The following is a 20400-nucleotide window of genomic DNA, read 5'->3' on the forward strand; positions in this document are numbered from 1 at the left end:
AGGAGGGGACAGAGATGTCAGTAAAAGTGTGCACTGGGGAACACTGAGGAGGGGACAGAGATGTCAGTAATAGTGTGAACTGAAAAACACAGAGGAGGGGACAGAGATGTCAGTAAAAGTGTGCACTGGGGAACACTGAGGAGGGGACAGAGATGTCAGTAATAGTGTGAACTGGGGGACACCGAGGGGAGGGCATAGAGATGTCAGTGGGAGTGTGCAGTGAGGAACACTGGGGGACACAGAGTTGGGCATAGAGAGGTCAGTAGTGTGCACTGGGAAACACTAAGAAGGGGGACATAGAAACTTTAGTAGTAGTGCTTCGCATGGACACAGCTAGAGGTAGGTGGAAGTTAGTAGTACTACGCATAGGAAGACACTGCTGGAGGCAGGGGGTGAAAATAGTACTGAGAACCTGGGGATCCGGGCACTTTTGGGGGGGGGGGGGGGGGGGGCAGGGATAGGTCAGTAGTAATGGGCACAGTAGGACACTGTTCACTGCTGGGGACATGGATAGGTCAGTAGTACTGTGCACAAGGGATACCGGATAGCTTAGAAATGCCTGTAGCCCTATAGCGGGCACTGCTGGAGACAGTATATCAGTAGTACTGTGTGTGGGGGCGAGGCACTGCTGGAAACAGTATATCAGTAGTAATGTGAATGCGGGTGGGTGGGGCACTGTTGGAGAGAGGGGATGTCAGTAGTACTGTGCATAAGGGCACTGCTGGAGACTAGGGGTAGTAGTACTGTGCATAGGGACACTGCTGGAGACAGGGGTTGTAGTAGTACTATGCATAGGGGCACTGTTGCAGACAGAGGGTAGTAGTAGTGTGCATAGGGGCACAGCTGGAGACAGGGCGGTCAGTAGAACTGTGCACAAGGCACAGCTGGAGATAGGGATAGGTCAGTAGTACTGGGCACAAGGGGGGTACTGGGCACAGCTGAAGACAGGAATAGGTCAGTAGTACTGTGCATAGGGACACTGCTGGAGACAGGAAGTAATAGTAGTAGTACTGTGCATATGTACACTGCTGTAGACAAGGGGTAGTAGTAGTACTGTGCATAGGGACACTGCTGGAGAAAGGGCTTTCAGTAGAACTGGGTACAAGGGGGGTACTGGGTACAGTTGGAGACAGGGCTGTCAGTAGAACTGTGCACAAGGCACAGCTGGAGACAGGGATAGGTCAGTAGTACTGGGCACAGGGGGGGGGGGGTACTGGGCAAAGCTGAAGACAGGAATATGTCAGTAGTACTGTGCATAGGGACACTGCTGGAGACAGGGGTAATAGTAGTATTATTGTGCATAGGGACACTGCTGTAGACAAGGGGTAGTAGTACTGTGCATAGGGACACTGCTGGAGACAGGGCTATCAGAACTGGGTACAAGGGGGGTACTGGGCACAGCTGGAGACAGGGATAGGTCAGTAGTCATACTTGCCTACCTGACCCTCTCCATGAGGGAGAAAATGCTCTGTTCCTGGACTTCCCTGGTAACGTATGATTGCCATCACCTGTGGTGACACCTTTCTTATCAAGTACCTAGCTCCCCACAGATGATGGCAATCCTACATTACCAGGGAAGTCCAGGCACAGAGCATTTTCTCCCTCATGGAAAGGGTCAGGTAGGCAAGTATGTCAGTAGTACTGTGCACGGCTGGGGCACTCACCGCTCCGGAGCTCGTGTGTCACTGTCAGCAGGTCACCTTCCCGGGAGGGCCCCTCCATGTCCCGTCACACAGGAGCCCCGCGTACACACAGAGACGGGTAGCCTGGAGAACACGGTGTCCGCCACGGGAGAGCCACCCGCTGCCTCGCACCCCCCAGCGGACACTCAGACCCCCTCCCGGAGCGCACTCGTACGGCACGGCGCAACCTAACCTTTGCCAGCAAGTACTACCTAACACCAGCGCACGGATCCCCGGCCGCTCATTGGTTGGCACACGACGAGTAGGCGGAGTCCTGGTACACCCAGAGAGATTCCCTTTCCCGCCCCCCGCGGTTGACAGAGAGAATGGGCGGCACAACAAGAGAAGCCACCGCTTTATCATTGGACAGGGCGACGCCTAGACTCCGCCCACATACTGCTTTCCCAGTGGTTGCTGGGATGATAAAGGGAAGGCGATTGGCCGTTAGGAGCTAGCTACCGTGTACTGTGCGGATTACCGCTTTATTTACTCCCCTCTATATACCCGGCCGGCCCCTCTCGTCTTATAGTACATATGGCGGGCTCCGCCCACCCGTGGTCACAGCGCGCTGCTGCATTTGTCACTGTCGGGTATGTGGACCCAGCGGCTCCAGCCTCAGGCTCCGACACTGCTGCGCATGCGCGGCTCCAAGAGATGTTGACTTGGAGTAACCAAGGCCTCCCAAACGCCGTGGACCACGCCCTTTCTGGAAGGGGGGGGGGGGGGGGTGGTGGTGGGTGAGATGCTGGATCCAAGTGGGTTATAGGGCCTGGCGTCTGCCCGCCTCCTCACACACTAGAACGTTTTTTTTTTGCTGATTGGCCAATTTCCGATGAATATATATCGTCCGATGTTTACCGATAATCGGACGAAAATCGGCCGATATTGGTGTGATGTGCGCTCCCGTGGATCTTTTGCTAAATCTTCTGATCTTATGCTGCCCATTCATTTATGCGATCAGATGCGATGGTGGTTCCCAGGGCAGCACCCGATGTCGCATGCAATCCTGCGATGGACATCGGGTGCTGGAAGAGGGTGGTGTGGAGCTGTGTAGGCAGGACCGGAGCTGGGGACCATAGCATTGGAGCTTTCAGGCGGCGGGACTTGTCAGCAGCAGCAGTGTCTTTGAAACACTGGACGCCCTCTGAATGGATGATAAAGCTTTCACTCAGGGGCCTCAGCCAATCAGAGGGCCATCCAGTGTTTCAAAGTCATCTGCTGCAGCGAGTCCCGCCGCCTGAAAGCTCTACCACTCAGGTCCCGGCTACACAGCCACCATGCCTCCCCAGCATTAAGGTACCTGCTCTCCGCTAGCGCTCCGGTCCCCATCCCAGCCTTGCTCCCTGAACCCGCCGCTGATTGCATTCGAGCAATCGCATGTGGTTAAAAACCACATGCGATTGCTCATGCAATTCGATAAATATTATGTGCAGCTCATAATATCTTTCGATGCAACATTCGACGGCGTCCCTGTGCATTGCGTCGAATGTCAGCTTAAAAATGCATGCAATCATTCGATTTACCAGCCAGATGTGTCCGAAATCGAATGATTGCATGCGATATCTCACATATGTATGCTCCATTACATGCTCCATGAAAGATCAGAAGATTTAACAAAAGATCCATAGGAACGCACATAGGATCTTAAGAGAACTCTTTGGTAAAGATGTGCGCTTGCCTGAAATCTTTGAAGATTTCATGGCTAATTTATGCGCACATCTTAAGATCGCAGATCTTTCTAGTGTGTGGGCACCTTTAGGATTCAGCACATCAAGGGGGGGGGGGGGGGGTAGGGTTATGCTGGCCATACATCTACAGATCGATTATCAGATTGGGCTGGTTGGCACAAAAACCTGGTAATGGATGAGAGCAGATCACAAGCTGGACTGCTTCCTCATGTGCACCCTCCGCTGCACCCGCCGGCCACTCATTTAAGAGCCACCGCTGCAGGAGGTCGGACGTGATCTTACATGCTGCACGTCCGACCTCCTGATCTGGGCTGATGCGCACGGGACCGCGCATCGGATCAAATGTCAGACACATGCGATTTTGGGCGGATTTCACGCGATCGATCGGCCCAAGTGCTGAATTCGCGTGGAATCGGTCCAAAATCGCATAGTGTATTTGGGCCTTTAGATTCAAGTGCTATGCAATCTTTGCTATCTCTTTACTATTTACATACAAGTCATACAATCAGCATTAGATTTGCACTATATAGTCATTGCTGCCCTGTCTATCTGGGTTTCGATTTGTGCTGCCACGGGAGCGCGCATCGGGATCGCAAGGTAAAAAACCTGTGTGATCTGCAAATCTAATGCTGATTGTACCCGTGTGTACAGGCCACTGGATGGCGGTAGTGAGCTGGAAAGCTACTGCAGCAGCAGAGGAGCAGGAGAGCTGGAGGAAGGAGCTCACAGGTGTTCAGTAAGTGAGCAAGCCACTCCCCCCCCCCTTCCCCCAGCAGCACGGCAGCCACATCACACACACCCCCACGGCATCCGTGCGGCCACGTCGTGCAAACCCCCCCCCCCTGGCGGCCGGGTGGCCACATCGCAGACACCCCCCCCAAAGGCCAGACAGCCACATCGCCCCCCCCCTCAGACGGCCACATCACAGACACCCCCCCCCCAGTCACATTGCGCACCCCCCCCCCCCCCCCCGGCCCTGCGTGTGTACACACCATTAGGCTGTGTGGGGATAGAGGAAGGTTGGGAGGTAGGGTTAGACTGTGTGGGGGAGTTAAGGTTTGGGACCACGCATCAGATGGGATGTCAAACATGCGATTTTGGCCCATTTCACCCAATTTGTCGTCCTGATCTGTCGGAATTGGGTGAGATAGGGCCAAATCGCATAAAGGTGGCCACACGCGGTGCAATGCGATCTAGTCCAAACAGTATGTTCAGCACACAAGCCCAAAAAGCTCCATGTGTTGGCAGTGTGTATGGGGCCTTTACCTTACTCAGGCCTGTAGCAGGCAGCTTGCGAGGCCAATGAAACAGCCATTGCTGAAATACGGGGGGCCATCCCATTTCTGGAAACCCGGCCGCCCCGTCTCTCCCTGCGAACACCTCTGCGTGATTGACAGTTTGCAATGTGATTGCAGGAACTGTCCTGCACATGACGGGTCCAGTTGCGCCACCATCGGTAACTGTGCTGCGGATCGCTGAAGCAATTATAGTGAATGAGGGCCTATGAACGTGAAGCTCTCGGGTATGGATCAGTGGATAGACAAGAACTAGGTTGACACCAGTAGGTTGACATGCATGAAGGTTAGGTCGCCACAAGCATTAGGTCGACATGGTTTTTTTTCACCTTTTTGGACCCAAATGTCGACACAGTCGGCATGGACACTGGAATGTAGAAATTGCTACTCTCGGCACGCTATTTTATTCTACCTAGTGGATGGTGGGGCATGAAATACCGCCTGTCGGCACATGTCGGCTCAAGAAAGTGAAAAAAAAAAACCATGTCGACCTTTTGACTGTCGACCTAACCCCATGTCAACCTAGTGGTGTCGACCTAATGCTTGTAGGCCTAGTGCTGTATCCCAGGCTCTCTGTTGTATTTATCTGCAGAACATTCCCTTCTCTTCTAATGATCTTATCATAAGGGGAAGTGACAGTTTCCATCTGATGCATGAGAGGAAATGTCAGTATTCTGCCACCGTGTGCATAGATTGTGTGCGGAGATTCTGCAAACCACAGCCTGAGCCATGAGACATTACACGTGTACACAGAGGCCCCTCATAGAAGACGTTTTGGCAAAGCGCAAAACACGCAGAAACGCTGGACATTTCATTTACTACACGAAGGTCTTTTTCATATGAGCATGTATAATGTGCAGCACCGGGCACTCGCTGTGCCCCAGACCAAATACGGATCATGACCGATCTCTTAATGTCAGTGCGAAGTCCTGTATTGTGCACACTAAGGGACAGATTTAGGGGGTTATTCAGACCTGATCGCTGCTGTGCGAATTTGCATGGTGATCGATTATCCAATGTACATGCGTATGGATCACAGTGCGCTTGTATGTCGCTGTTTGGGTGCTAACCATCCATGTTCTGGAAGCATCAGCCTCAATCAGATTAGGTTCTGGGTTACTCACAGACTGGGAGAATCTATCGATGGTCAGTGAGTTACGAATGGATTTACGATTGGCGATGTTTTCGTAAGCCATTTGCAGCCTTGCACAGGACGGGACTTCACTCTGGCATGGCGATGGCTATTTGATCGCACACAGCAGCAATCAGGTCGAGTCCGAACTTAACTCAAGTTTGTTTTTTTAAAGGGGCAGTGATTTACACGACATGTTCTTCCCTTGTACATTACTTCCCCTTTACAAAAAAAACCCCTCAGAGTTGAGCTCACCATATCGTACCAGCCACATGCACCAAATCCAGGGCTGGTAAAGTCACAGCAGCTCAACTGACTGCAGTATTAGGACACCCTTCTGATGGTAATAGTCATCAACTGTGTCTAATATGGCATATAGTTAGAAACCCCTTTTAGGAAAGTACTGCAGATACTACATATGCACATTGGTCATCCTGCTAGCAGGCTACACACAAGCGCTTTATAGGAACAACATATCACAATCCACCCCCAGAAGACCAGAACAAGCGGTACGTTATACAGTCCATTCACCGACTGCGCACATACGAAATATCATTAGATGTGAGCGGTATGTATATGGCTTTGCAGTTAATTCAGACACTTTTCGCAGCCTTGCACAGCGCTTGATTGCACTCTGGCTGGCCAGCGTATACCTGTTTGCAGGGCTCTGTAATTTAGTAGAGCAGCAGTGATCTCCGGCTCCCCCAACAGCCCCCTTCACTTCTCCCCCCCCCCCTGCAGGACTGTGCTACCCACAGGAGGGACAGCGAGACAGTCTGTAAACTGGACAGTTGGAAGGTATGTAGTTCTCACCTGAGCTCATGCAGAGCACAGGGTGGATCTGTCAGTGTCTTCACCACAGAATCCTGCAGACTATTCAATGACAGGTCTGGTTTGTCCAGCGATGGATTTGTGCTAATAAGTGAGCAGAGATCACTATCTGTGTGGAGTTTGTATGTTCTGCACATGCTTGCGTGGGTTTCCTCCAGGTTTCTCCCACACTTCAAAAATATACCGGTAGGTTAATTGGCTCCCAACAAAATTAATCGTAAAATGTCTGTGTGTGTGTGTACATGTGGTAGGCAATATAGATCGTAAGCTCTACTGGGGCAGAGACGGATGTGAATGGCCAGGTATTCTGTGTACTACAATGTGGAATATGGTAATATAATATGTGACTGAGGTTTCTGATAACTCTGTGGTGAGCAATGTTTGCTTTGCACTGTCAGTCTGATATCTCTCCATTAGATGTCGCTGTGGTACCCAGAACTTATATTCCATAGGAACCTTTGTGCTGGGGCTTTGTGTTCCTCAGTGGGGTCAGGTGTTTCTCTGTCATGCTGCAAGGTGAGTATTGCTGTGTACACCTCTACTATCTGCCCCACAGCCCCATACTCTGTATAATAATAATATTATACTATGTAGCCACTGCCCAGGTAGGACATGCATCCCATTCAACCACAGACCATAGTAACTAACCATTTCCTGTCCTTCACAGATCAGAGGTACTGTCATTACAATGTCACTGTGATGGGCACTGAAACCAGTGTCCTGAGCCTCCCTGCGCCAGTACTTGAGCTTCCCCGACTCCTGCGCAAGTACTTGAGCTTCCTCGCCTCCCTGCGCCATTACCTGAGTTTCTCCACCTTCTGGCCAGTACCTGAGCGTCTCCGCCTCCCTGCGCCAGTATCTGAGCTTCTCTGCCTCCCTGCGCCAGTACCTGAGTTTCTCCGCATCACTGTGCCAGTACTGGAGCTTCTCAACCTCCCTGCGCCATTACCTGGGCTTTTCCACCTCCCTGTGCCAGTACCTGAACTTCTCTGCCTTCTACGCCAGTACTTGAGTTTCCCCTCTTCCTGGGCCAGTACTTGAGCTTCCCCGCCTCCCTGCGCCAGTACCTGAGATTCTGTCTCACTGCGCCAGTACCTGAGCTTCACCACCTCTTGCACCAGTACCTGAGCTCCGCATCCTGCACCAGTAACTGGGCTTCACCACCTACTGTGCGAGTACCTGAGCTCCACCTCCTGCACCAGTAGCTGAGCTTCACCACTCCTGCGCCAGTACGTGAGCTTCTATGCCTCCTGCGCCAGTACCCTGACCTGGGCCTGTATCTCCATGCATACCATAGAGTGTTCTTCTGTCACTCAGTGCAGCCATAGGGGGAGGGTTATCAAAACTCGGAGAGAGATAAAGCACCAGCCAGTCAGATTCTATTTGCCAAGTGACAAGCTGTGCTAGACAGGAAATGTTTGGTTGGTACTTTATCTCTCTCCAGTTTTGATAATCCTCTTCACCCCAATAATCTGTAGCTGTAACACAGACAATCATATCTGCCAAGTACCCATGTATAACTGTGTAACCAGTGCCCGTGTATAACCAGTGCCCATTTATAACTGTGTAACCAGTGTCCCTGTATAACTGTGTGATCATTGCCCGTGTATAACTGAGTAATCAGTGCCCGTGTATAACTGTGTGATCATTGCCCATGTATAACTGAGTAATCAGTGCCCGTGTATAACCAGTGCCCATTTATAACTGTGTAACCAGTGTCCCTTTATAACTGTGTGATCATTGCCCGTGTATAACTGAGTAACCAGTGCCCGTGTATAACTGAGTAATCAGTGCCCGTGTATAACTGAGTAACCAGTGCCCGTGTATAACTGAGTAACCAGTGCCCGTGTATAACTGAGTAATCAGTGCCCGTGTATAACTGAGTAATCAGTGCCCGTGTATAACTGAGTAATCAGTGCCCGTGTATAACTGAGTAATCAGTGCCCGTGTATAACTGAGTAACCAGTGCCCGTGTATAACTGAGTAACCAGTGCCCGTGTATAACTGAGTAACCAGTGCCCGTGTATAACTGAGTAATCAGTGCCCGTGTATAACTGAGTAATCAGTGCCCGTGTATAACTGAGTACCCAGTGCCCATGTATAACTGAGCAACCAGTGCCCATGTATAACTGAGTAACCAGTGCCCATGTATAACTGAGTAACCAGTGCCCATGTATAACTGAGTAACCAGTGCCCATGTATAACTGAGTAACCAGTGCCTGTGTATAACTGAGTAATCAGTGCCCGTGTATAACTGAGTAATCAGTGCCCATGTATAACCGTGTATAACTGTGTAACCGTTGTCTCTGTATAACTGTGTAACCCAGTGCCCGTGTATAACTGTGTAACCCAGTGCCTGTGTATAACTGAGTAACCAGTGCCCATGTATAACTGAGTAATCAGTGCCCATGTATAACCGTGTATAACTGTGTAACCGTTGTCTCTGTATAACTGTGTAACCCAGTGCCTGTGTATAACTGTGTAACCAGTGCCCATGTATAACTGAGTAACCAGTGCCCGTGTATAACTGAGTAACCAGTGCCCATGTATAACTAATTAATAAGTGCCCATGTATAACTGTGTAACCGTTGTCTCTGTATAACTGTGTAACCCAGTGCCCATGTATTACTGTGTAACCCAGTGCCTGTGTATAACTGTGTAACCAGTGCCCATGTATAACCGTGTATAACTGTGTAACCAGTGCCCATGTATAACCGTGTATAACTGTGTAACCCAGTGCCCGTGTATAACTGTGTAACCAGGTAGTTAACAATTGATACTTATAAGTGATCACTTGGAAGATGAGAGCAGCCTGTACTGTCCTCTGCCACAGGCTGAGCATATGCCTGTCATGGATATACCAGTAGGGTCGTCATCACAGGTAGGTGGCATAGTTATGGTGTACCGAACACCTTCCATGGTACAGAAACCGTATGTGGCTTCCACTACAGAGCATTGCAGGACACAGACAAGGGTTATAGACATTGCAGCTCTAGAACCCAAACAGCAGCTCGACCCAGAACCCAGGGACCTGGTGATGCTGCAGGACGTTGGGAGGAGATGATGGTATAAGAGGGAGAGGAAAACACACATGAGGGAAGAGGGCCCTGCTCGTTATCGCTCTACCTCCCCTCCTCATTTTCTTTGTGTTCCTAATGCTGTATACTGGGGTGCGTTACTGACATAGAAAGGGGGTAATGATGTCATCCGTTCCTTCAGTCTACGTCTCCTTGGTTTTAGAGCACTGGGGTTGTGCTTCGGTCTAACTTGCCTGTGCAGTGTTTGTATGTAAAATGCAGATATCATGGCTTAACCAGGCGCACCTCTGATTGCCTTTGGTTGTAATGCTTGTGGTTTGTTTATTAGGGGGCCGCGGGTATGGTTTGCCTGCATGCACTGAGGTCTCTTGCACCGGCTGCCGTCCGAGGTTTAATCCGACACAATCAAATCAACATTCGGAACACATCGGGGATGTCTGCAGGTAATAAGCACTTTCCATGGCACTGGTCAATACACAAACAGCCCCCCCCTCACGAGCCCCTAGGCAGCTGCCTACTGGTAGAGCTGGCCCTAGTCACTGCTCCCATAACTTGTAATAATTCAAGTCCAGCAGGAGAACTGTATTACTGACCATATGTGACAGAGCGATTCTGAACTCTGATTACCAGGTTATATTGTTTTATTACAATTTTATGTGTCCTGTGCAGGGCTCAACTCTTTCTAGTATCTGTACAAATTAAATATTGTCATGATCATTATTCTGTGATTGAGACTCTAACAATGGTATAGATGTCTAACTGTAACTAAGAGGCTACCTAGGGTGCCTAAATGTTGTTTGGGGTGTAATGAAGAGATAGGCTCCCCATTACACACATCTGGTGGGATTGCTAACTACTTTGCACTTTTTGGGATCAGTTGGTATTTGGGTCCCTTCTCCCTCATCGTGGCTCCTCCATTTACATCCATTGGTCATCCCAATTGATATGTATACATCCATGGAAGATTTGTGGTGGACCCTGGAGAGGAATCAGGGGTTCACAACTATGGGGTATCTGTGGTTAGACTTCAAGTTGTCTCGATTGTATCTACTAAACCCTGCCGGAGCGTGGATCTCTGTTATGCTTTCTACACTGATTAAGCTGTTTTAGTCTCCCCTGTGGACAACTGTCTCTTCCCAAATACCATTATGTTTGTATTATGGGGTTCCACATTCTTCCCCTCCTCATTTTCCTTCTGCCCCTTGACCTTTTATTTGTGCGTTGTCTTTGTCTGTTTTTGTTTGTTATTATTCTGCTTGTTTGGTTTATAATGGACGAGGTTTAATGGATATTGTTGGTATGTGACCCATTTAGGTTGCATATAATCTGTATTTGTTTTTTGTATGTACTGTTAAGATCTCCTATCGCAGCGTGCAATGCAACGCGTTATCGGGCGGATCGCAACGGATGCGTTTTGCATGCTATGCGATCCGCCAGCAGTACAAAAAGTAAGTGTAGCACATACTGTGCGATGCGATGCCCATGAGAGCGCGCATTGCAACGCATTGCACACTGCTATTGCAGCGTGTATGGGGACCTTTACAGTGTTTGACTATTTTGTATTTTGCTACCAAAATGTAATAAACATATAATACATAGAAACAAAACAAAAAACAAACAAACCAAATATTGTCGTGATCACGTGTAATAATGTCCAAACTCCAGAAATGGTCACTGTGTCAATTATTAGACACTGGAGCCAAAGTACAACTACTACAACTAATACCCCTTTTCCACCAGCCTAAAAATACCAGTTTTTTGCACATAAATGCGCATCTACATCTATCCAGGGTTTTTGTCAATGGAAATGGTGACAAGGTAAGAATTTCTTGCCCATGGTAGGAGCTAGATGTTTGGCTGGTCTTTCCTGGGTAACAAGCGGTTGAAACGGCTCTTACCCAGGATTTTCAACTCAGACAGGGGCGTGAATGGGGCAGGGTAGCTGGGGAGGGGGAGTTAGTCAGAGGGGGTCAGTCAGAGAGACAAGTGCTGCCTCAGCTCAGTGGTGCCTCCCCTCCATCCCAGCCCACCCCCACCAGCCAATACTGTACACAGTAGCCAATAGGCTCTGTGTACAGCTTTACAATGTCATTAACAAACAGGCAATGCCTAGGCCAGCAGCAGTGGATCTTCATGCCTGTGCACCATTGCCACAGCTGGGCGATTGTCACTGTTCTGTACTTCTGTCACTGACACTGACTATCAGATGAGCGGCGCCCACCACAGACCCCGCTGGCGCTGCTCCCCCAAGCCGCTTAGGGGTCTACCACATAATAGCTATGCCACTGCACATGCCTCCTCCTTTGCTTCCCTACTTTCCCAAGTTTCCCGTTTCAGCCAAAATCCCAGATCAAAAATCCTATGTGTGACCTGGAATTTTTGTAAAATAGCAGTATTAATGTATGAAACACCCGAGTATCGGTATTATCAGGTGTCTTGATATCGCTCAGCCACAAATAGTTTAAGGGTTTGACAGAACTTTTCAGGCGAGTTTGCTTTATGAAGAGATTGTAAATGTAATTTATTGTCCCGCATATGGTGATTCATTTCACTTTGTGGTACTCTTTACTTATCACGGCGCCCATCTCGGCCATCGCGGGCATTGAATGCACTAAAAATCGGGTGCGACGCGATGCCCGCGATTTCCCATAGGGAACAATGTTAAATGTCTCAATTGACCCGATTTTCCTGTTCAATGCCTCAATTGACCCGATTTTTCCATAGGAAACAATGTTAAATGGCCCACAGAGGCCAAATAGGCACCCTGAAGTGTGAAATGGCCCCCACAATTGTTAACGCCACCCCGCGATCAACGTCAACCCGAAGCGCAGCGAGCCCGCGAGGGGCGGCGGTACGCGTCCTACGACCTTTTCATACCCCCACTATCCACGTCGGCGTGGAGTTGAGAATAGAATAGTGTGGCGAGCGCAGCGAGCCACCGAGCCCGAAGCGTGGCGAGCGGACGCGGATACCTGTGAAGCCCGTGAAGAGACGCGTTTACCTGTGAAGGTATCCGCGTGCGCTCGCTACGCTTCGGGCTCGGTGGCTCGCTGCGCTCGCCACACTATTCTATTCTCAACTCCACGCCGACGTGGATAGTGGGGGTATGAAAAGGTAGTAGGACGCGTACCGCCGCCCCTCGCGGGCTCGCTGCGCTCGCCACGCTTCGGGTTGACGTTGATCATGGGGTGGCGTTAACAATTGTGGGGGCCATTTTACACTTCAGGGTGGCTATTTGGCCTCTGTGGGCCATTTAACATTGTTTCCTATGGAAAAATCGGGTCAATTGAGGCATTGAACATGAAAATCGGGTTAATTGAGACATTTAACATTGTTCCCTATGGGAAATCGCGGGCATCGCGTCGGTCGCGTCGCACCCAATTTTTAGTGCATTCAATGGCCGCGATGCCCGCGATTTTTTTACCTGCGATGCCCACGATCATTATCGTGGGCGCCGTGCTAGGTAAAGAGTACCCACTTTGTTTTACTGTTGATGTCACCGAAAATATCCTTTTGTTATTGCACTTACAGCAGGATTCATATGTCATTTTAAATTGCTGAATAACACTGAGCAGTTCTCTGTCTCTGCCACAGGGGCGCTGCAGCTCTTGTATTGAGTATTAACCAGTAGTAGTAGTAGTAGTACGTTTATTTATAAGGCGCCGCAAAGTGTCCGCAGCGCCGTACATAGCAAACAAAAAAATTAAATAAAATTACAAGGTAACGTACAGGGTGTGTTGAAAGATACAGTATAAATAGGGGTATAGCTGGTAGAACTAAAATCAGCATCAGTTCAGAAGTAGGTGTCAAAATTGTCAAGGAGACTGAAGATGAAGTAGAGGAAGGGAAGAACAGGACAGGAGCACAGGTGAGGTAATGAGGTAGGGTGAGTGCGTGAGGAAGGAGGGCCCTGCTCATAAGAGTTAACATACTAAAAATAGGTGGGTGGACGAACGAAATACAATAGGATAAGTAGGAACGGAGGCAGGATAGGAGGATAAAAAAACCAGTCTTTCATAGTTACCGATAAGTTGGAACGTTGTACATCCCAACTAAAAGGGGCCCCAGAAAAATGAGTTACTACAGAGTAACATAGTGCCCCCTAGATATACCCTATGCCATCTCCCCTAATGAACGGGTTGCGGTGCACCGCTGTTTCAGCTCCCCTGGCTCATTTTACTGTGGTGGCAGCAGACATACCGGTACACTGTCCCACAATATTATTTTTTTTCACAAAATGTTGCAATTGTTATACTTTCCTCTATTTAGGGAGACATTGGGGGTAATAGTGTAGGCGTTGTACATGCCTACATAGTACTGCCCACACCCACATGGCACTGGTTGGGGTGTGGTGTAGCTCACAGACAATTACTAGTTAGACAGTCAATAGGTCATTATACATACATTAGTTAGACAGTGACAAAAGTTAGGCATGCATTACACAGTGAAAAAAGTTAGACATGCATTAGTTACTAATACCCCTTTCAGACAGAAAAATCCCAAAAACCCAGGTATTTCCCGGATACAAAAACCCGGGTACAACTAGGCAGCAAGGGGCTGACCCCCTTTCACACAGGAGCAAAATCCCGGGTATTTCCCGTGTCTACCCCTTTCACACAGAAGCCAGATTTTTCCTGCAAAACTCTGTGTGTCATAAGAAAAGGACAGTTTTAAAGGCACACAGAGACGAGGTCATCAAAAGTGGGTGGTGACTGGTCACTGCATTGCATTAACCATGGCATGACACAAGGATATGTTGTAAACAAGTTTTATTGTTTTTCTATACTGGAAGGTACATGTTACCTCACATGGCTGTCAGTATATTTGCAATGTTTGAGTACACTGTGGCATCTTTGACTGTCCCAGTCATCTGTTTGCCGATATCCTCCTCTCCTCTCACTGCCAGCAGCTCTCACCTCTTGCTTCTACCAGTGGGCCATGCCATCCTTTTTTCAGCTCCCTAATGACCTCAGAGGCCAGCTCCATTGCCATGCCCTCCCAGCCAATCAGAGAAGCCTATCCTCACAACCAATCAGCCAGCACCCCACCAGGAGAGCCAATCTGTGCCTAACAATGTGTAATAATCCCAAAAACCCGGGTCGTTTCCTTTCAGACAGCCGGCGACCCGGGTTTTTGGAATACAGACCCGGGAAAAACCCAGGTAAATACCTGGGTCGAAGTCCCGGAACTTTAGACCCGTGTTGACCCTTTCAGACAGAAGAAAAACCCGGGTCGACACGGCAAGAGCAGGGAAATTCCCGGGTCTTTTTTTCTGTCTGAAAGGGGTATCAGTGACAAAAGTTAGACATGCATTAGTTACTCAGTGACAAAAGTTAGACATTTATTAGTTACACAGTGACAAAATTTAGACATGCATTAGTTAGACACTGAAAAAAGACATGCATTAGTTACACATTGAAACAAGTTAGACATACATTAGTTATACATTTCAGATTGTGTGCACATAGTCATACAATGCCATCCCCGGGAAATTGGAGGATTGGTCCTCTGATCTGACGTGCTGCGCGTCAGATCAGTTGGGATTGGGAGCAGATTGCATGTGCTTTTAAGCACATGCAATTTGTCTTTAGATGGCTCATACAACCAGAGTCATGTGACACTCCCTCCCTGACTAGCAGAGAAGAGAGTTGCAGCTTCCAGGCGGCCCGTGGCATTAATGACGCTGGGAGCCGCAGAAGTATCCAAGCGGCAGATGGGCGGGCGGCTGAAGAGAGCGGTGGATGCCCTTTTGCACAATTCTGTCACTACTCTGAAAACAGTTTTCAGAGGATTGCTTCTTTGGGGCTATTTAATAATGGCATAACACAGCAGATGTGAGCAGATTGGTAGTTGCTGGCAACCTGTAAATTAACAAAAAAACACGGGATTTTTGGTACTCCTATCCTTTTGATCCCTTATTTAAATGAAGATTCAATCATACAATCATGCAGCAGATGGATTGTATGACAGATTATGAGTACATTGTATGTCCAAAAACCACCAAGGACTGCCGGGGAGTTGAAGGGAAATTGGACACAATCATGATTGAAAGACCGATCTTTCTGATGAATGGCCACCTTTAGACATGCATTAGTTAGACAATGACAAGAGTCAGACCTGCATTAGTTAGATAGTGACAAGAGTTAGACATGCATTAGTTAGATAGTGATAAGAGTTAGACATGCATTAGTTAGACATGATGCCCCAAATCACAGGAACCTTATACATCATGTCTGCGTTTTAGGTTATAGCCAGGCCAATGTGGTGGTCCTGCAAAAATCCTTAGCGAATGACTTTGAGAATTTCTGCCAGGCCAACTCCGGCCCCCTGCCCCTGTTGTACCGCAGTGCCCCTGGGGAGTGGGCGTGTCCTCCTCTGAGCAGTGACTCGGATATTCGGTGAGTGACCCTCACTTCGGGCTCCTTTTCTATCTGTGTGTGAGGTTATGTCATGTCCCTGTCTGGATTATATTGTAGGACAGACTGCATCCAGTATCGGAAGTATGAGCATGGTAGCTACACTGGCACTACCACCAGCCTGGAGTCTTACTCGCAGCAGCTGAAGGACATGGTGACCTTTTACCTGGGCTGCAGCTTCTCCTTTGAAAGTGCGATGCAGAAGCTGGGGGTCCCGGTGCGGAATGTGGAGCAGGAACGGAATGTCAGCATGTACATGGTGAGGGGTATGACATCTTTGTGCCAACGGGTGATGGGGCTATTACCCCACCAGTGTGTGCAAGCAGCGCCCCCCTGCTGTGACAGATGCAGTATCACACTGCAGTACTGGGGTGGCATAGCGCACATTAAATAGGTAGCAAAAACATAAGCTGTATACCATCTCTGCATGTAGGGTGACTTTCCTCATAGACAGAGAACATTGTGCTGTATATCTCCTGTTTTTCATGCGGGCTCTCTCTATCCTACAGACCACAGTTCCCTGCCAGTCGGTGGGTCCGTTCTCCTGTAATCTGGTGGTCACCATGAGACCGATTCCTCAGGACAAGCTGCATGCTGCAGTAATAGCCACACATTCTATGGAGACCTCCCATGGGGCCCCCGTCCATATCGGCTCCTCAGGTCAGCTGTCCTCATAACAATCTCATTATAACAATGTAATATGGAACAGCAGCCCAGCTGCCATGTATACAGATGTCATATACAGGAGTTTACACTTCCATCACGTGTATTATGGCTGTAACAGCAGCCTGACTGTAACAGTAACCGCAGCCTAACTGCAACCTAACCACAAATGGAGCCTACCCGCGGGTGTGGTATAGGGTTCCGACAGTCGGGATCCTGACAGTCATTATCCCGACGTCGGGATCCCAACTGGCCGGACCTAAACAGCATGGTGAGCGCAACAAAGCCCCTTGCAGGCACGGTGGCTCTCTACGCTTGCCACCTATTCTATTCTCCCTCTATGGGCGTCGTGGTCGTGCCCCCGTTTGTCAGGGTTTTGACTGTCGGATCCTGATGTCGGGTACATGACTGATCCCGACTGTCTGGACCCCGTCCGGCACCCCTACCCGCAACCGCAGCTTACCCGTAACCGCAGCCTAACTCTAACCATAACTTGTCTGTGTAACAAAGATTACTCCCCCCTCCCCACCACCATACACACTTTGGGGGAAATTTACTAAAGGAAATTTGTAAAAAATAGGTGTATTTGTATCCATAAATATACTTATTTTTGACATTTACTATCCCGAAAATACGGCAATTCGTATTCATATTGATAGCACATCAATATGAATACGAATTTCCGTATTTTCGGGATAGTAAATGTTAAAAATAAGTGTATTTCTGGATACAAATACACCTATTTTTTTACAAATTTCCTTTAGTAAATTTCCCCCTTTATCTAGCACACTCACTTACCTCTCAGGTTCTGCCACCACATAACTCAGGACCTACACAGAGAGGCCGCCTTGCCCTACTACAAGTACACCTTCAGTCAGTCCCCGGCACCATTACCCGAATGATAACAAGATATACAGCATGAATGAGTCAACAGGCAAACAGATCCCATCACAGGTACAAAGCTTATTGAAATACATTTATTCTGAGAAAAAGCAATGCTAAAGGATGAATTAAGAGCCAATACAAATATATTCTTAGGATATGAGGTTTGTACTGCGCTCTAACTCTTGGACGTAATTTCTTATGAAGCAAAGGAAGAATGAAAGGAAATGTCTCATTATAATGGCAGAAATTTGGAACCACCCACCAACTGCAGATTCAATCTTCCGGGAGCACGCACATGTGGTATTATCACAAGTGCTTCATTAGTGTTCCTTCTAGGAACTAGGGCGGGCAGGGCACCGCTGCAGTGCACGGGGCAGCGTAAGGGGGGTGTACCAGGCCCACCGACGCCCCGGGCCACCAAAGTCACAAAAGGGGCGTGCCTAGGCCGCGCCGTGACAAAAAGGGGCAGGCCCGGCCGCCACCGTCAAGAACAGGAGAGCGGGCCCCGGCGTCACTGATGGGGATGGCCACCGAAGGCTCTACACTGATAGTAAAAACAGCCTGATTCGCCGGGAAAAACTGGATTGGGAGCATTGAATACTGCCCTTAGTCTGCACAATTGATGCACACAAAGGGTTTATTAGTAATTTAATGCTACAGTGCCAGCTGATACCCTCCTATAGGAACAAAGTAATTTGGGAGGAGTAGATGCATTTGTGCACATCATTATATATATATATAAGGTTATTTTACCATCTTACATCACTTCTTCTGTATTGAGTTCTGCTAATACTATTCCGCTCTGTCACCGCTCAGGTTTCCTCGGCATCAGAGATCTGCAGAACACAGATTATGGAGACGCCGTGCAGCTGCAGCCGGGTGATGTTCCGGTATTCTGGGCTTGTGGCGTGACCGGGGTGGATGCTGTTCTTAGCTGCAGTAAGTATTATATTGGGGGGGGGTAATATACTACAGATAGGGGAGAATCCAGCAGGAATGTACAGCTTTGCGGTGCTGCACAGGTCGAGGGAGTTATCATTCGCTGCACACTGCCCAATATGTGAAAATGTAAGTAATATGTCTGTGTAGTCTGCCGGATGAGACAATGGATCGCTCAGTAGTGTGTGTCCAGCTTTATTGGTAGGGAACTAATTTATTCAACGATGAATTACATCTGCTGCTTTAATGCGATTAGGCTGCTACTGTAGCTGGGCAACAAAGTTCAGGATCATTCCTCCGTAACACCTGGGGAGTGATAATAAACAGCAGCAGAATAATTGCGTCATCTGTTATATTCGATGTCCCTCTGTTCTCACAGAACCCACCTTAGCTTTCACGCATTCTCCTGGCTGCATGTTCATTACTGACGTTAAAAATGAGGACTCGGCAGATCGGCGTTCCGCAGAGGTGCCGGAGGTTGTGCAGATCTCGTCCAATCCCCTGCATTACAGCCTGGTGTCCCAGCGCACAGCAGACAAAATCCGAGCACTGGAGACCATTATTGGGGTGGACCCAGGTAAGAATAGTACCGTCGGTATAATCATAAAGACTACAGGGGTCTACCTACTAAGCCCTGGAGAGATAAAGTAGCCGCCAATCAGCTCCTAACTGTCATGTTTCAGGCTGTGTTTATAAAAGGAAGTTTATATGCTGTGTGAAAGAGAAGAGCTGAAAGATATATTAATGTATAACGTTATACCCTGTATGTTACAGGTGAGCGCGGCATTAAACACCTGCTTACCAGGGACGAGCTGCTGAAGTCCTGTCTGTCTCTGTCTCACGCCAAGTCTGTACTGATAACCACCGGATTCCCCACCCACTTCCAGCACCAACCTCCAGAGGAAACAGATGGTCCCCCTGGGGCGCTCGCTATGGCGGCCATGCTGCAAGCCCTAGGGAAGGAGGTCGCCATAGTAACGGATGAACGCGCCATCAGCATGAACAGAAGTATCCTGGAGAAGGCTATAGAGCAAGGTATAGATTATATCTTATAACAGTGCCGGGGTGGGGGGTGTGTGTGGGGGTTATGGGGCTCAAACCGGGGGGGGGGGGGGGGTTGGATGGAGGGTGTCTGGAAGCTTGACAAGGTCGCACTGTGGATTATAACCGCTTATGCACTGTCCCTGGCTTCTGGTGCTATAAATCACAGACAGACTGAGCACTCAGTGCTAGGTGATTGCTTGCACTTACTGCTAGTCTCAGGGGTAAAGTTTCTAAAAATCAAAAGGGGCCCATAGCAACCAATCAGATTCTATAATTTTCTAGGATGCAATGGAGAAACGGTAGACTGAATCAGATTGGTTACTATGGGCAACATCACCTCTTTTCAGTGTTAGAAGCTTTAGTAAATTTCCCCCATCCTGTAGGCACTTAAGTCCTGATTCCTGACTACTCCCTATAGGTATTGATCACTCCTATTGGTCCAACGTCTTTTCCTGCCCCTGAACCGTTGCCCACCGTCTGTGCACGACTGCTGTTACGGGCATTGACCATGCTCCAGCTGGACCCTTTCATCAGATTGTATTTGTAGATAGTTTTGTGGAACCCCTTCCTGCTGCCTCTTAGCTCATACAGAACCCAGGACTGTATTTAGGAGGAAAAAGGGAAAGACTCTCTCTTTGTTGGGGCACTCTTACTTGGAAAAATTACAAAAGTTTGTAAATTATCCCATACATTTTTACAAGAAAGAACTATAAGGAAAACCTAATCACATTATGGTAGTTTGGATAATTAGTGACACACTATTTTAATCTTCTATGTATAGATTTAA

At 48.6% G+C, this 20400-nt stretch overlaps 2 protein-coding genes across 7 annotated transcripts in view; one reads left to right on the plus strand and one right to left on the minus strand.

Annotated features, from left to right (window-relative positions):
- The window catches only part of RPS6KA5 (ribosomal protein S6 kinase A5), a 49024-nt gene extending 47130 nt beyond the window's left edge, over nucleotides 1-1894 (minus strand). Inside the window, exon 1 of the mRNA XM_083167161.1 lies at nucleotides 1665-1894. Coding sequence (XP_083023287.1) covers nucleotides 1665-1722 — 58 coding nt within the window. The 5' untranslated portion in view covers nucleotides 1723-1894. The remainder of the gene's footprint in view (nucleotides 1-1664) is intronic.
- A 179-nt stretch (nucleotides 1895-2073) lies between these two features.
- DGLUCY (D-glutamate cyclase) overlaps nucleotides 2074-20400 on the plus strand; it is a 29548-nt gene continuing 11221 nt past the window's right edge. Inside the window, exons 1-8 of one of the 6 annotated variants that reach the window (XM_083167164.1) lie at nucleotides 2074-2092; nucleotides 9995-10109; nucleotides 15911-16064; nucleotides 16143-16341; nucleotides 16592-16742; nucleotides 18447-18569; nucleotides 18949-19146; nucleotides 19344-19604. In XM_083167164.1, coding sequence (XP_083023290.1) covers nucleotides 10007-10109; nucleotides 15911-16064; nucleotides 16143-16341; nucleotides 16592-16742; nucleotides 18447-18569; nucleotides 18949-19146; nucleotides 19344-19604 — 1189 coding nt within the window. In that variant the 5' untranslated portion in view covers nucleotides 2074-2092; nucleotides 9995-10006. Of the gene's footprint in view, nucleotides 2093-6124; nucleotides 6307-6748; nucleotides 6815-7030; nucleotides 7145-7193; nucleotides 7858-9994; nucleotides 10110-15910; nucleotides 16065-16142; nucleotides 16342-16591; nucleotides 16743-18446; nucleotides 18570-18948; nucleotides 19147-19343; nucleotides 19605-20400 lie in introns of those variants that run through there. The other 5 variants (XM_083167167.1, XM_083167165.1, XM_083167163.1 and 2 more) reach the window with 5 other exon arrangements.

Source organism: Crinia signifera, chromosome 12 (genome assembly GCF_055691185.1).
Source record: "Crinia signifera chromosome 12, ASM5569118v1, whole genome shotgun sequence".
In the NCBI taxonomy this organism is placed as follows: Eukaryota; Metazoa; Chordata; class Amphibia; order Anura; family Myobatrachidae; genus Crinia; species Crinia signifera.